Source organism: Terrapene carolina, unplaced genomic scaffold, assembly GCF_002925995.2.
Source record: "Terrapene carolina triunguis isolate 2854851 unplaced genomic scaffold, T_m_triunguis-2.0 Scaffold111, whole genome shotgun sequence".
Lineage (NCBI taxonomy): Eukaryota > Metazoa > Chordata > Testudines > Emydidae > Terrapene > Terrapene triunguis.
The window spans coordinates 29,201,286-29,217,401 of record NW_020664462.1 but is presented as its reverse complement, the minus strand read 5'-3'; the positions used below and the strand labels follow the sequence as shown (position 1 = coordinate 29,217,401).

Below are 16,116 nucleotides of genomic sequence, written 5' to 3'. Positions count from 1 at the left end.
ATACAAGTAAATACTATTGTCCTACATACACTTCCAGCTCACACTCTGAGGAAGCCACTTAAGGATTTTGATCTCTCCTTGTAAAATATTTCTGTGAAGGAGACCCCAGTCTGGGACTAAGACACTGCTTCTTTAGGCTATGCTTTAGGCAGTTCCAGCCCCTAGAAATATGTTGGTAGGCAATTTGTGCTTAATGAAGCCCAACATGCTCTCATGTGAAGCCTCTATAGTTTCAAACACTAACAAGACAAAAGACCTGCACAATACAGTGAGAGATGTGTGTCCTAAGTGGGGCTTTCAGAATGGTGGTCTCCATTCACAGAAAGTGAATTTACATATGATCCCAAAATCCTGTGACTTGCAAGAAATGCCCCCCTTCTCCTCCCAACAATAACTGGAACTAGGATCAGAGGGGTAGCCGTGTTAGTCTAAGGCTAGGTCTACACTACCCGCCTGAATCGGCGGGTAGAAATCGATCTCTCGGGGATCAAATTATCGCGTCTCGTCGGGACGCGACAATCGATCCCCGAATCGACGCGCTTACTCCACCAGCGGAGGTAGGAGTAAGCGCCGTCGACGGGGAGCCGCGGAGGTCGATTTTGCCGCCGTCCTCACAGCGGGGTAAGTCGGCTGGGATACGTCGAATTCAGCTACGCTATTCGTGTAGCTGAATTTGCGTATCTTAAATCGACCCACCCCCCCCCATAGTGAAGACCTGCCCTGAATCTGTAAAAAGTAACAGAGGATCCTGTGGCACCTTTAAGACTAACAGAAGTATTGGAGCATAAGCTTTCGTGGGTGAATGCCCACTTCATCAGACGCAAGTTCTGGGAGAGCGAAGATGCCCTAAGTCACTTGCGTCTGATGAAGTGGGCATTCACCCACGAAAGCTTATGCTCCAATACTTCTGTTAGTCTTAAAGGTGCCACAGCACCCTCTGTTGCTTGGAACTAGGATATACTTTCCAATGCGTCATAAGAGACCTAGCTGTGGTTTCTGAAAAGAGGATCTAGGGGACACCATCTCAAACTATAGCGAAAAACTGTGTCCACTGATACATTGATATTAATTCTATAATGACAAGGCTACTTGTAGACCAGCTATCAGGTTACTGTTGCACATCTTGCCCACTGAGGCAGTTTCTTTTCCAGTCTGTATACAATAAGAGCATTCCCCAAAGGGATTGGGCATTTACACCATGAGAGATGCCCTTTGGCAATGTATGCTTCTTAAATACAACTGCATACCAATTTCACTATGACAGAATGAGAGACCTTATCCTCTAACTTGGGGCCTTTGAAAGTCCTGGGTTCAAGACAGGCAGAATTTTACAGCTCTGTTCTATGGAATACCATAAAGGCTCTTTATTAACAAAAGGAGGGAAGTTGGATTGAAACTTCATGGATGAAAGTTAATGACTATAATTCAGGTCTGAGAGTCACTTTCCATAACTGGAGGTTCTTCAAGATGTGTGGTCCCTATCTGTATCCCACTGTCGGTACACATGTGCTCCATGTGCCCGGGGCCAGAAAATGTTGAAAGCAGACTCTTTAGGTCCACACACATGCCCTTTTTCACCTTGTTCCTCCGACCGAGGAGATAAAGAGCAGAGCGGACCAACCACCGCTCCAGTTCCTTCTCTACAACAAACCAAAAGATGAGCTGAAAGAGAGGGGAAGGCGGGCAGGGAGTGGAATACAGATAGGGACTACACACCTCCAGTTACTATAAGGTAAGTAACTTTCTCTTCTTTGACTGTTGGTCCCTATGCGTATCCCACTGTGGATGCCTGAAAAGCAGTACTCAAGTAGGAGGAGGTCAGAGGCGTAGCGAGCGCCCTCCGTACCCTCTGACCGGAGGGGGCCCCGCAAGGAAGGGGCCCCCTAAAAGTGGCAAAATAAATACCGCATTCCAGTTTCTGCATTGTAAGGGGCCCCGCCCGGACATATGTTCGGAGGGGGCCACCGTTCGGAGGGGGCCACGTTCTTTGTTGCTACGGCCCTGGAGGAGGGTGCGAGGATGCAGATGGCAGACCCAAATGAGGCGGATGATGTTTTATTGGGGCCATGGGCACAAAGAATATTTGGGCCCCCCACGCCCCAGGAGCGCTGCAATCAGGGTGGAGGAGGTCATGGGGGGCATGCCCACCCACTTTTTAACATGGGCGTAGTAGCCTCAGACAGGCGTGGAATGGCAGCAGGAGCTGCGGGCTTTTCCCAGTGGTGGGCTGAGATGGGCCTTAGCCCCCCATCACCACAGGGTCCCACCCCCTGCTCCTCCTCTTCCCCCAGAGGCCCCACCCTGTGGCCAGGCCAGAAGCCAGAGCGAGGCGGTGGTACCTCAGGCCATTGTGGGGAGACCTGGACCCTCTGCCTACCCTGCGCGGCGTGCCAAGGGGCAGGGACATGAGCCGGGGGCTGCTCTCGGGCACCCAGGGCAGATGGAGGATCCTACGCATTACAATGGAAGTAGCTATCACTCTTGAAGCCATTTTAGCTGCATCTATCATTCATCAAAGAGTGGTCCTGGCAACCATCTTATCTTCTTCTATGAGAGCCTGGAAACAAGCTCTGCCTTACTGCAGAAGCTTGTCAGCAAAGTCTGCACATTTTTAATAGCTCCAGAAATCGTACTTAGCCATTATGGATGGTAATTGGCTATCCTGAACTGAAGGCTACAGGAAGAGAAGACCTTCCTTCTCAATAAGTTGAGACGCTTACCCTCCTTATCAGTCAGGATAGTTCGAGGGTGCTGCTGCATATATCTGTCTGTGGCAGCCTGGACCACGAAAAAGTTAGGGACAGGATGAGTGAACAGAAATTCTGCTCCTCTGGCTTGGGACATAGTAAAGTTTCTCTGCCCTCTTAGGAGCAAGGGCACGGGAAGCTGGGACATGCCAGATGGCTCTAAATGGTTCCAGGATGGATTCATTAACAGGGAGCGCTATTCAACTGAAACAAGGGGACTGGAGGATGTCCAGGAGCTTATATTGAAGATCCTGAACTTTCTCAAAAGGAATCTGGAGATGACAATGGCAACCACAATGGTTCCAGTGGAACCACCAGATTTGGTGGGTACTCCTCCTCCTCAATTGGATCAGCTCAGCTTGCCCTCTCAGAGGGGAGGGATGGGACAACCCCTTAGCAGACTGGACCGACTCTTCGAGTCCTACAGCCCCAGTATGGCCAAGAGGATAGATTGAATAGGGGTTGCAGAGGTCTCCATCGCGTGGGGTGTCAAAGGCTGCAAGGCAGGTGATGAGGTAGAGGTTGGTCCCAAGCTGGTCCAGGCCTCCAGTCTGGGAAGGCATGTCTTGAAGAAGGAAATAATGGTTCATTCTCCTGAAGAAGAGAAAGCTGATTCCGGATCCAATGGCGGTGTCACTGGAGGGAAGTCATAACCTGAAGATGGAAAGAGAGATGGACTCCTCCCAAAAGTCAGCTCCCAGGGTGGAGTCAGGACCTTACTTGAAAGGGAGGGACCCAACAGAGCAGGAGACAACAGTTCTGGGAGAGCTAAGATGCCCTCAGGAGGAGCTTGGTCTCAGCACTTAATGGAATATGAGGGGTCCTGTCTGCCAAACCGATGGAACTACAGCAGACACAGTCTGTATCACATCTCCGGAAGACAAAGTTGGTACCTTGGGTAACCGAGGCTCTCGACAATTGCTCGTTGTCAGTACTGACAAATCCTGGGGTTCGTGCTTCGGAGGTACTGAAGTCACCACTGCCGCTGAATTGGTGCTGACAGAGCTCTAGACTTGTGGGTTTTCTTGTCATGCCCCTGAGACTTAGTCTTGGGCTGAGCTTAAAGACTTGCTCATTTTAGGCAGGGCTGAGTCCAATTTCTGTGAAGTGGATTTAGTCTCATACTTATGAGAACACTCCCTGCTCTCCTGTCAAGATCCCATGAGGTATCTGTTGGGGGTAGACTCCCTCACTCCTAAGTCAGATCTCGCAGCAGGAGATACACTCCTTGCTGAGTAAGGCCAATATGGGGGAGGGAAAGGGAAGGGGGTTAATTCCCTGGACTGGAAATCATTGCGGCTTTATGGCATTGTCCATTAGGTGCTTCCTAAGGCAAACTTCTTGCCCTTCCTGGGTACGACCGGGGAACAAACGGCAGATATTGCACCTTGCTGCAATGTGGGCTTCTCCCAAGGCAGTAAAAGCACCATTGGTGGTTGTCGCTGCTCGAGAAGGAGCACGGGCAGGAAAGCACAAATTTTGAAGCCCAGAGTTCTGGACACAGCCCAGTACCCAAAACAGAGTACAGGGTGGGAGGCACTCTCCAAGTCAGGGAGTCTAACACTAAAACTATCAGAGAAACCTTTAAACTCTAAAAACTTCAAAAACTATTTACAGATATATATGCTCACAGATAAAGTAACAAAGCTTGGGACTCTGGAGGTTGCAATCTGGACCATGCAGCAGTGAGAAGGAACTGGAGAGGCGGTCAGTCCTCCCTGCTCTTTATCTCCTTGTCAGAGGCATGAGGTGAACAAGGGCGCATGTGTGGACCAGTGGACATTGCTTTCAAAATTCTCCGGCTCTGGGAACATGGAGCGCATACGCACCTACAGTGGAATACACTTAGGGACAAGCACTCGAAGAATAATTATGAAGAATCAGGAACAGTGCTTCTAAACTCTTCCCACCCTCATGATCTAAACTCTTCCCACCTTCATGATGGTCACCAGTAAGGCCTCCTTAAGCAACAACCAGAAAAGAAAAACAAACTATAGACTTGAAGGGGATGAGGAAGAAAGTCTTGCAAAAACAAACGAGCCTTCAGACTGGGACCACTTTCTGCAGTCTACCTGAAATATTTCTGGCTGACCTCATGAATCGAATGAGTAAGAGATGAACTGCATTGGGAAAACCTTTCAATGGGACCCCTGCTGGCATCCCTAAAGCAGATATCTGTCTCCTCAGGGTTTCATAGGCTGTGCCTTACTCAAAGTCTTCCTGGGAAAATTCTTATACTAGAAGAAGAGGGCAAACATCTACCTGGCATCTTTTACCACTGAACCAGAAATGGAACTTTCCCCAAGTGTCAGGTTAGGTTCTATTTGTCTAAGCTGTATTTGATGTTAGGTGTGTGGACATTACCCTATCGGTCTGAGAGTTCCTGGTGAATTAGGGATCTCTCTTCAAAAACCAATCCTTTAAATGGAGTGTTTTTCTATTTAGGGTGAGGAGTCCCTGGTGAATATGTGAGACACTAGAGCTGAGCCAGAAGGCTGAGGATCAGAACCAGGGGAAGGCGTTTCTCAGACTGGTCCAATTAGTAATTTTAAATATCATGAACAGCAGGGTCAACCTGGCACAATCAAAGCTGCCCCATCTGATCTGAGTGGCCTCAGAACCCAAGGAATCACAACAAAAGGGGGATGAAATATTAGAAGCTTCTGCCCCCACTCCTAACATATGGCAAAAACAAAATGGCTCCCTCCTTTAGTAACAGATGCAAAACCTGGGAGTTGTGATATTCTTGGTTGCTGTGAACAGATCTGATGCTGGTGTCCACCAGTATTTACTGGCTCTCAAGCACACTTACTGGTGCAACTCCCATTCCCCTGCAAAAGGAACCTTCATGTTTGCTAGTCTGCCTGGAGACAGAGTGACATGGCCACATGGGTAGTGACAAGGGATGTGAAATTGTGTGTTGCCAATTTCATCAGGACTGCAACTTCCTGAGCCCATCTCCTGCTCCAAGTGTCACCTGCCTTACTGATGTCTGACAGTGCCGCCATACTATCCATTCAAATCTGCGCTGCTTAATTTCCCTCCTACTTCTAGAATGACAAGGTGATTCCTGTGCTCATGTGTAGGAGACAGTCACATGTCCCAGTCTCATGGCTGTACTTGGGAAGATGATAAAACAGTGCATAATCTTGGAAAGAGCAGATGGGGCACTGAACTTCTAAGACCCCCGAATGTCCTCATGGAAGGGGAAGCAGATGGAAAGTTCTTCCTAAAACTTGAACTGAGGTGGCATTCTGGTCCTGAGCATTCTCCCTAGGCAAATCCGGGACTTTAGTAACCTCTTCTATGAAGGATATGAAGCCCTCTCCATGGCAAAAACTCATGCTTGCTCTTGTGGAAGAGGATGGCTTTCATGTCAGAAAAGCACTCGCCCTCTTCCATGTAAGTCTTGAGAACGCTGGAGGTGGCAGCTAGTGATAGACTGCCCCTGGAGCACTTGATGTGAGGAAGAGGGGAACTGACGAACCAATGTATGACACATCCCACCAGCCTACCCTCTTATGAAGGCATCACGACCTTCCAAGGACTTATTGCAGCATCCAAGGGGATGGCAACTGCAGCCTACTTTGCCCAAAAGAGACCTTTAAGAAGGGAATTACGGCTTACTGATTGTCCCTGAGATGCTGTAGCTTCAAGGAGATATGAGCAAAGAATGGTGTGTGTGTGGGTGCTAACATCATCTGGGCTTTACAAATGCAGAGCTAAAGATGGCAAGGTGGGATCAAGACAAGAATGAGCAATGCTCACCAGACTGCAGCCTTCTCTAAGTCACAGCCTTGGAATTTCCCATTCAGCATGGTCTGCCTACCCGGTGTCTACATGGTAAGGGGATCTGCATCTTTTCATATCTACCCTCTCTCTCATGAAAGCTTCCAGGCAGGAGACTGTCACAGAGAGAACCACACTAAACCCACATTCATTATAGTGTTCAATGCACCTCTTGGAAAGCACTATTGCCACCATAATCAAGATCCACTTGTTTAAGGAGCCTCCTATTCAGCCACAAGGTTGTGAACAACTGGAGACTAGCAGCTACAAACTGAGAGCTAAAAAGTTAGCTACACTGGGACAGAGCAACTTTAACGAGAACCTAGAAAAGCAGCAGATCAGTTGCCAGCTGGGGGTGTTTCCCACAGAAAGGGTTATTCTGTGGCAGCATACTAAAAATACTACAAAGATTGGACTCAGAATTATGTCAATTTACAACTATAATTTACGCCTTTGGGCTTCACAGCATGTTATTGGAGTATTTTTAGTCAATATCATTTTATAACTAACAAGGGTTACTAACACAAAAGCTATTTAAATAACAGTAAGTATCTAACCTAAAAGCCAGGGGCTGAGTTAAAGAAAATTCTAACCTCAACACTGAACAAATTCAACATTTAGATGTATTTAACTTTGTTTTCTTAATGTGACACCATATATGATATAATCCATTGTCTGCTATTATATCCCCCAACTTCTTTGATTTTGTTGTAGTTTTAACAGTATACCCACTGGGCATTGAAGTCTGAATATTTCTAGTTAAACTCATAAAAAACATCTTTGCATTAAGATTTAGAGTCTTTTGTAGCTTGATTATTTCTCATACTGTGTTCACTTTGTTATGAGCCTGTACAACTGAAAGAAATAACAGGTCAAGTGAAAAATATAAGAATATTTAAAACAGATGTTAATGTAAATTCCAGTGGATAGAATATATTTATTTCTACGTATAGATTTACTTGGAGATTATTTTTCTTCATATTGTATAACTACTGTATTTAAAAATCAAGACCATTAAAATGTTTTGTTTTTTTTAAACAGAAGGTAAGAAATGCTTACAACTAAGGATTCCCAAACTCTTTTCCAGCATGACCCCATTTTAATGAAGTCTTTCCTGTTGGGACCCCAGACAGCACGGAGGATGCCATATGGAAGAGCAAAATGGCGTCCTCCAGGCATTGTGACCTCACATGCAAGATCATGCTGGGCAGAGCAAAATGGCCTCCTCCACACATTAGGGGTCACTGTGATCCCATCTACTGAGGACGTGATCCCATTTGGTGTCACGACCCACGGTTTGGGAACCACTGGCTTATACTGAAGCCTGTAAAGAATCTATGCCCCCTTATTTTTAAAAGATACATATGTGCCCTTTGGGGGGGGGGGGGGGGGGCGGGGAGGAAGCAATATTTACAGACATAAGGGTATCTGGCCTTTTATCTCGCTTGATATTAATTCCACCATGGTGATGATGAAGTGCTACAGAATGGGGCCCACAGTATTTACATGTATGAAAATACAAATCTTTTTTGGACTTCAACAGGCAAAACACCCATTGACTTTTAAAGTTATTACATATTCTAAGTCTAAGGGTTGGGCCCTGAATATTTTTATAAGTCAGCAAGTTGAGAGCAATTGTAGTTTGAACTGTAGGAACTGTAGGAACGAATCACAATAATTACAGTTTATATATATATAAAATGCTTTTCTTTTTGAGATAATGTGATTCAGGAGCTATTGTACCCTGGAGTAGTACATCCTATTGACTGGGCTGAAACAAATGTTGTTCTAAGGTTAGAGATCAAAGAGCATGACTTCTATTCCAGGTTAACAGACTTACATGATTTTCTGTTGGAAATTTTCAGTTGCTGCATATGTACTTCTGGTCTTTTCAATGCAAATCTCCTATAATATTGGAGGGGGTAAAGGGAGAAAGAGAAAAAGACACAAACTCCTCAGTTTTCAGTGCGAGTTTGGGATTAATAAACACTCAGCATCATGAAACGATTGTAAAATATCCTGAAAGATTTTTTTTTAATTAACCCAAAACAATACAATCTATTCAAGTGCTATTAAATCCCAGTGTCTTAAATTTTTGTAAGCTCTCCAAAAACTGCTGTAGCTCTTTTTCCTGAATAGTACATCAATGTGACTACAGATACTGAAGTGCTATTTTCCATATGGCTTTTCTTCCAAACTGGATCAGCATTATCCTATCAGTCATTATTCATTCCAGACAGACAAGGAAGGAAATCCAAACTATTTGGACAAGGAGATTCCAAGTTCAGTTATTTCACCACAATGCAAGGTTTCAAAGTTGATCATAACCTTGTAATCCACAAGCACTTGTATGACAACCATGCTGATCTAAAGGCTTTGCAAAGAAATGTATTAGTATACGAAGAAAAATGAAACTATGCACCACAGTAGCTCACCTCTCCTGGAAATGTTTTGAAGGGATCAAGCCTGCTCTGGGATTGGAATCACCTTCATGTCTAGCCTGCCACCAGGTTGCATCATCTTGGCTCATGATCTGAAGGATATCTCCTTTTCTGAAAGAAAGCCCAGCTTCTTTACAAGGAATTGCTTTATCCTCAGTAGGATCATAGTCAAATAGGGCTTTGATAAACATCTGGAAGGAAGAGCGTTTTATTTAAGATTAACAATATCCTTAAATACAAACCATAGGTTTATCCCATTTTTTATTTGCATTTACTGCAAAGAACTCCAAACTAAATTATGCAATGTTATAAAAATGTATTGCTGTAAAATGTTTATGTGGAAGTCTACATTAGGAATGTTTTAGTCTGTGTAACTTGAAGCCAGTGTCCAGTGAACATAAAGACTAAAACGGCCTGCTCCCAGAGGAAAATGAGACCTGGGATTTCACTGGTGGACTTCATGACTGTAAGAAGAAGTGGAGATGCACAACTTTCATGGACTGAGGTACTCCCTTGGTAACTTTCTCTTCCCCCACTCACATGGGTGGAGGTAGAGAGGATTCAGAAGTGAGCTGAGTTCTAGAGGTGGGCCTAGTCAAGTCTACCCAAAGTCATTGGTTATATGGTGAGAGTCCTCTAACCCGGCACTGGGATCCATTTAAATGCCTGGTATGTGAGGGGTTGGCTATATAGCATCCCTCCCCATTGATGACTTAGTAAAGTTTCATCCTGCTGCTTAAATCCAGCCCTGTGTCTGTCTTCCTACGCCACGTCCTGATAAAATGTTTATATGCAGTGTAAGAGTCACTGCAACCGTCATATGAAGCATCCTTAAGTAGGGCTTACCTTGCCTTCTATTGTGGGTGTTTCCTCTTTGATACTAGGTATAATTTTAAACGTAATTGCTCCTTGAGACTGAGCCTAATTAATATTTTGAACAGAAAACAAATTGAGCATTACTTTCTCAAAATTTTAAACAATACAGTGAGTCTAAACGCAAACAAGAGGGAGACCAAATTAATGCAGAGATAGTCAAAATGCAGCCCATATATGACCCATGGAGTTCTATAATGACAAAATATGGAGCTGTGAACTGTGAAGATCAAAGGTTCTGGTTTGCAATGCTTCATTTTGATCTGTGTACCACTGCTCACGGTAAAGATGAAAGCTGAGAAGCTGGGACCTGCAGTTTCAGAGGCTGCCATTCCATATTAAAGATGAGGGAAAAGGCAATTTTTCAGTTTTATGTACATCGGGTACAGCCCCAAGTCTCCTGGCAAAGTTTGGAATACTCCAACTAACATTATACCATTCAAAAACTGACAAACATTCTAACAGGTTTGTGCCACAACTGTAGCATAAAACTGTTTTTCTTGGAATTTATTCTTTTGGCAAGTTAAAAAGACCAGAACAAGGAAAACATTTTTGAACAGACTGTGTTCTAAAGAGAAAAAAAAAAGTAAGTCTTCAAACAAGTTAACCATTATCAACCACCTCATCCACTCCTCTCTCCCTATGCTCTATTTAAAGTGTGTGTGTCTGGCTGAATTTTACTTATAAACCACAATATAGTCCCACTGCCTGCCTGACATTTTGCATTGAAGGAAGTGCTAATTAGTTGTAGACTCTGCTACTATTGCATGCAGACTATTCCATAAAAACTAGCACAATGCAACAGACAGCCAACGATTCAAGCAAAATGGAAACAGGTCTGTTCACTACTGAGACATACTTCTGCCTGCAAGCCAAAAGTTTACTGTTTGACAAAACAGCAGCCAAGTTCTTATTTCACCAGCATCGGGATTGGAAACAGTAATACGGTTAACCATTGAAAATGGCTCCAACTAACTTCTGATGTTTATATTGTACTTCAGTAAGGTAAATGGGGGAACTGTTCACACCTTTGCTATTGCATTTCTGGAGATTTCTTTTTTACAAATATTAATTTTGCAGGAAAATACACTTTGATAGGGAACACAAAACCATAGAGCAGGCATAGAATACCATTGGGGAGGTCAACATTTGAAGTTAATCATGTTGTCTATTGAGCCAAACATTTAAAGCAAGCCAGTCAATTTAATGGGGCATCCACACATGTACTTGCATAGCAAAGACTACCTCAACAACAGAAAAACTTAGCAATACATTTTTTCAAAAATAATATGTCTGAAAATAGATTAAGTTATGAATTGTGTGATATTTTTCGAAACTTACAAGTTTATATGGCTATTAGCAATGGTGTAGTTTAGAGGAGCACAAGCTGGGAAAGCACAACAGCAGTAGTATAATTCATACTCACCAAGTAACACTTCATATTAAGGTTCCATTTATAAATACTTTACAAAAGGTTAATATATAAATAATAGATATTAAAAATAAATAGCTAATCAATTGTTACAAATTTAGAGTCCAGCAGATCAATGTTTCTATATCCATTGTTTAACAACCACCTGTATCACTTCTGACTGATGTGCACATAACTACCTATAACACAAACCACTTAGATCTGTAACATGCTTATCTGTAACATCTATTCACCCTTTATAAATGAAATGTTAATATAAAAAATACAACCCATCATCAAGGCCCAGGAAGACACAGGGATGCAAATGATAGTACAGGGAAAAAACAGCACTGATATACTTTTTAAAAATAGGCATCTCTGAAACAGCAAAACTAATTACTTTTTCTAAACAGGTTTTAAAATGTGTTTGTTACTTACCAAAATTTGTATTATTTCTTCAGGTTTTTTATCATCTACAGGAATCCCATTGACTTCCCTAAGTTCATCACCAATGTGAATAAGACCTATGCATTGAGAAATATTTATTTTGTTGTCGAATGGTTGTATTTAATGGAAAAGGTGCAAAGTCAGCATTAAATCCTTCTACTTTTTTTTTAATGTTTATCCCTTCTAAGCTAGGCACTGATGTCTGCATCTTTCCTCCAGATACTGTAGAAACATGAATACATAGTGAACACTACTGTACCCAATATCATCATGAATAATCTAGAGAGATTTGGTAGATTGGTCATTTCTCTTCCTTCCCTCTAAAAGTTAACAGTGTATCTCCAATATTCCCAGTAGTTCAGATACTGGCATTACAAATGTGGTATACTTATTTTCTTTCAACTTATATTGCTTTCCTTTTGACACCCAGAGTAGGGTGACCAGGTGTCCGGTTTTTGACTGGAACACCCAGTCGAAAAGGGACCCTGGCGGCTCTGGTCAGCACCACCAACAAGGCAGGCTAGTCCCTATCTGTCCTGGGGCACCATGCTGCGCCCCGGAAGTGGCCAGCAGGTCCGGCTTCTAGGAGGGGGGGCCACGGGGCTCCGCACGCTGCCCCCGCCCCGAGCACCAGCTCCACACTCCCAGCCAATGGGAGCTGGGGGAGGGGGGCTAGGGAGGGAGAGACTTGCTTGTAGGTGAGAACAGTGCGCGCACCGCAGAGCCTCCGGCCCCCCCCGCCTAGGAGCCGGACCTGCTGGCTGCTTCCAGGGCACAGCACGGAGCCAGCACAGGCAGGCACCTGCCTTAGCACCGCGGACTGGGAGCCGCCAAAGGTAAGCCCGCACCCCAACCCCAGCCCTATTCCCCCCCAAACCCAGAGTCCCCTCCTGCATCCCAAACCCCTCATCCCCAGCCCCACCCCAGAGCCCTCACCCCCATCCTGCACCCCAACCCCTGCCTCAACCCGCAGCCCCCTCCTGCATCCGAATCCCTTGGTCCCACGCCCCAGCCTGGAGTTCCCTCCTGCACCCCAAACCCTTCATTCCTGGCCCCCAGCCCAGAGCCTCATCCCTCCCACACCCCAACCCCCTGCCTCAACCCACAGCCTCCTCCCACATTCCAAATCTCTCGGCCTGACCCGCCAGCCCAGAGTCCCCTCCTGCACCCTGAACCCCTCATTTCTGGCCCCACCCTAGAGTCCATACCCCTTCCCACACCCTAACTATCTGCCCCAGCCCAGAGCCCCCTCCTGCACCCTGAACCCCTCATTTCTGGTTACACGCCGGAGCCCGCACCCCCATTTATAGCCCTCACCCCCTCCCATACCCTAACCCCCTGTCCCAGCCCTGTAAAAGTGAGTGAGGGTGAGGGAGAGCAAGCCACCGAGGGAGGAGGAAATGTAGTGGGCAGGGGCGGGGCCTCGGGGCAGGGCTAGGGTGTTCGGTTTTGTGCCAATAGAAAGTTGGCAACCCTAACCCACAGTGAGTGCTAATTTATGGTCCAATTCTGTAACGTGCTGAGCACCATCAATGTGAGTCAATGACATGTTACAAAACTGATCATGTAGCAACTTTTTCAGAATTACTAAGTTACAATTGTAGCAGAAATATTAAAAGTTCCAAACACTTTTTAAATAGTTCAAAAATCATTACACTAAACCAGTGGTTTTCAAACTGTGGGTCGCGACCGAGTACTGGGTTGCGAAATGTAAGGTACTGGGTCACGGCGGCTCTGGTCAGCACCGCTGACCGAGCCGTCAAAAGTCCCATTAGCAGTGCTGTCCAGCTAAGGCAGGTTAGTCCCTACCTGTTCCAACACCGCGCTGTGCCCCCGGAAGCAGCCAGCAGCAGGTCCGGCTCCTAGGTGAGGGAGCCACGGGGCTCTGTGTGCTGCCCCTGTCCCGAGCACCAGCTCCACACTCCCATTGGCTAGGAACCGGCAATTGGAAGCTGGGGAGGGGGGGCGGTGCCTGCGGGCGACAGCCTGTGAGAAGCCTGCCTCTGCACCCTGGCTGCTGACCCGGAGCCGCCGGAGGTAAGTCTGTGCCGCAATCCCCTGCCCCAGTCCTGAGCCCCGTCTCAAACCTGGAGCCTCTTCCTGCACCCCAAACCCTTCATCCCTGACCCCCCCCCAGAGCCTGCACCCCCAGCCCCGTGCCCTGCCCCCCCCCCCTTTCCCAATCCTCTGCCCCAGCCCTGAGCCCCTCCCACACCCCAAACCCCTCCTCCCCAGCTCCACTGGGTCGCGGGCATCAACAATTTTCTTCAACTGGGTCGCCAGAAAATAAGTTTGAAAACCACTGCACTAAACAACTACTGACAGAAAGTGAGAGGTAAAATTCACTTTCCTGACACAAGTAAAAGGAAGGAAAAAATTGTGTTGCAGAGAAAAAAGGTTTGTCCAGAAAGGAGGATAGGAGACACTTGATATCGATTTAATCAGGCCACAGTTTTATTATATAGATGTCTGGGACTACCTGGCAGAGAAAGTGTAAAGTGCAAGCAAATCCATGTTTATTCAAATAACTACCCGGGGCTTCCACCAGCCCCCCTTCATTTTTCATCCAGGTCCCTTAGCCAACCCATGGCTTGGACCGTACCATCCTCCCCACCCTCATAGGAAGGTTAAGGTGAACTATACGAAAGGGGGGTTGGATCCCTGCCGTACCAATCATGAGAGTCCCCTTTCCCCGTTCCGTTCCTTTATCCAGCACCTCCTTGCTACCTTGCTTGCTGCATGGAGAAAGGGCTTCCAACGCCCAGGGTTTTCACCTTTAAAGCTTTCCACCCTCACATTCCAAGAGGGTGAGTCAGCACCGCAAAGCTGACCACCACTCACATTTTGCTGTAATTTCTGACTTCCTTTCCCCCCCATCCCCCACCATAAAGCATTGCTGCCTTCCTTTGGCAAGCCCGAACAACGTTCCCCTTGCGTCAGGTGTGGTGAATCCAACAATTGAAGGTGTTGGAGTCTGTGATATCAGTGACATTTGCCACCTACAGCTGAGGCAGTTAAATATTTTTTAATGCTATCCAAGTGCAACGGAGAACTCCCGTTTACAGAATTAAATACAAGACACTCTACACACAATAGCAAATATCAATGCATTTAGATTAGGTTTCAAAATCAATTCTATGCCCATTAAATTCTTCTGAGCCTTTAAGAGGCATGCTATGCCTCATCATCACTGGAAAATACTTCTCTATTTGCACTGAAGTTACTGCATTTCCTTCAAATATTTAACATGCAGTGAACAATATATAATTTATATATAATTTTACTGCATGTTAAATATCTTCCTTGGTCAGGATTAGTTTATACAGGATGTCTATATGTAAAATTATGAATAACTAATTAAACAACCAAATTAAAACCCCATGTATCATTAAACCCATCCACTTCTGCTCCTCTTTGAAGACATCACCTAAGATAGTGTTGCGCAAACTTTTCCAGTTGTACCCCCCTCACTATTAACAGAATCTGTCTGCATCCCCTCCATTACTGCACAGCCAAGGCTTCCTGAGCAGCAGAGCTTGGGCTGAAGGCAGAGCTGAGGGCGGAATTGTGGATAGGGGAGGAGCTGGGGCTAGACCAGAGCTGGTCTGGGGACAGGGCAGGGGGTGGAGTGGAGATGGAGTGGGACTGGGGGCTTAACAGGTTTGGGACAGAGCTGGTCTGGGGGTGGAGCAGGGCTGGAAACATGGCACTCCCTCCCTGCTCCCCACGAGGGCTAGCCCAAGCCTGGAAGCAGAGCAGGAATGGGGGTAGAGCGAGGCTGGAAATGTGGCGTTTCCTCCCCACCCCCATGGGGGCTAGCCCAGGCCCCACTGCGCACCCCTCCAAACATTCCTCCGTGCTCCCGCGGGGGGTCATGCCCCACAATTTGGGGACCACTGATCTAAGACAAAATTACTATCTACATTTAGTGCCTATACTAGAGATGGGCATACTGGTTTGTAGAAAACAAGAATTGAACCCAACCGTTGTAAAGAACGCAGATCATTTTTAAATTTTTGCACAGTTCACTTCCTATTTTCAGTATAAAGATAATACAGAGAGCACAGCTACTATTGCGCTATTTATGATCCATCCAGAAACAGAAAGCATGAGAAATCTACAAAGAAAATCTATTCTAACAAATCCTTGAATGCTTATCTGAACTAAACCAATCTTTGGACGTATCAGCATTTCTAAGCACAAATCTGTCAAGTAATAAACAATAATTGATAAAACTTATTGTGCCTTTTCATTTAATAACTCAAAAACACTAAATCATTTCCACATTTTGTTCAACAGGAAATCACAGAATCATAGAATATTAGGGTTGGAAGAGACTTCAGGAGGTCATCTAGTCCAATCCCCTGTTCAAAGCAGGACCAACACCAACTGGGGATTGGTCCTGCTT

The 16,116-nt window shown here is 45.6% G+C and overlaps 1 protein-coding gene across 1 annotated transcript in view; it reads right to left on the bottom strand.

The window, feature by feature from the left end:
* The window catches only part of MPP7 (membrane palmitoylated protein 7), a 197,978-nt gene that overhangs the window by 60,521 nt on the left and 121,341 nt on the right, over positions 1 to 16,116 (bottom strand). Inside the window, exons 7-10 of the mRNA XM_029911622.1 lie at positions 11,700 to 11,785; positions 9,824 to 9,898; positions 8,972 to 9,168; positions 8,377 to 8,441 (exon numbers count right to left, since the gene is read on the bottom strand). Coding sequence (XP_029767482.1) covers positions 8,377 to 8,441; positions 8,972 to 9,168; positions 9,824 to 9,898; positions 11,700 to 11,785 — 423 coding nt within the window. The remainder of the gene's footprint in view (positions 1 to 8,376; positions 8,442 to 8,971; positions 9,169 to 9,823; positions 9,899 to 11,699; positions 11,786 to 16,116) is intronic.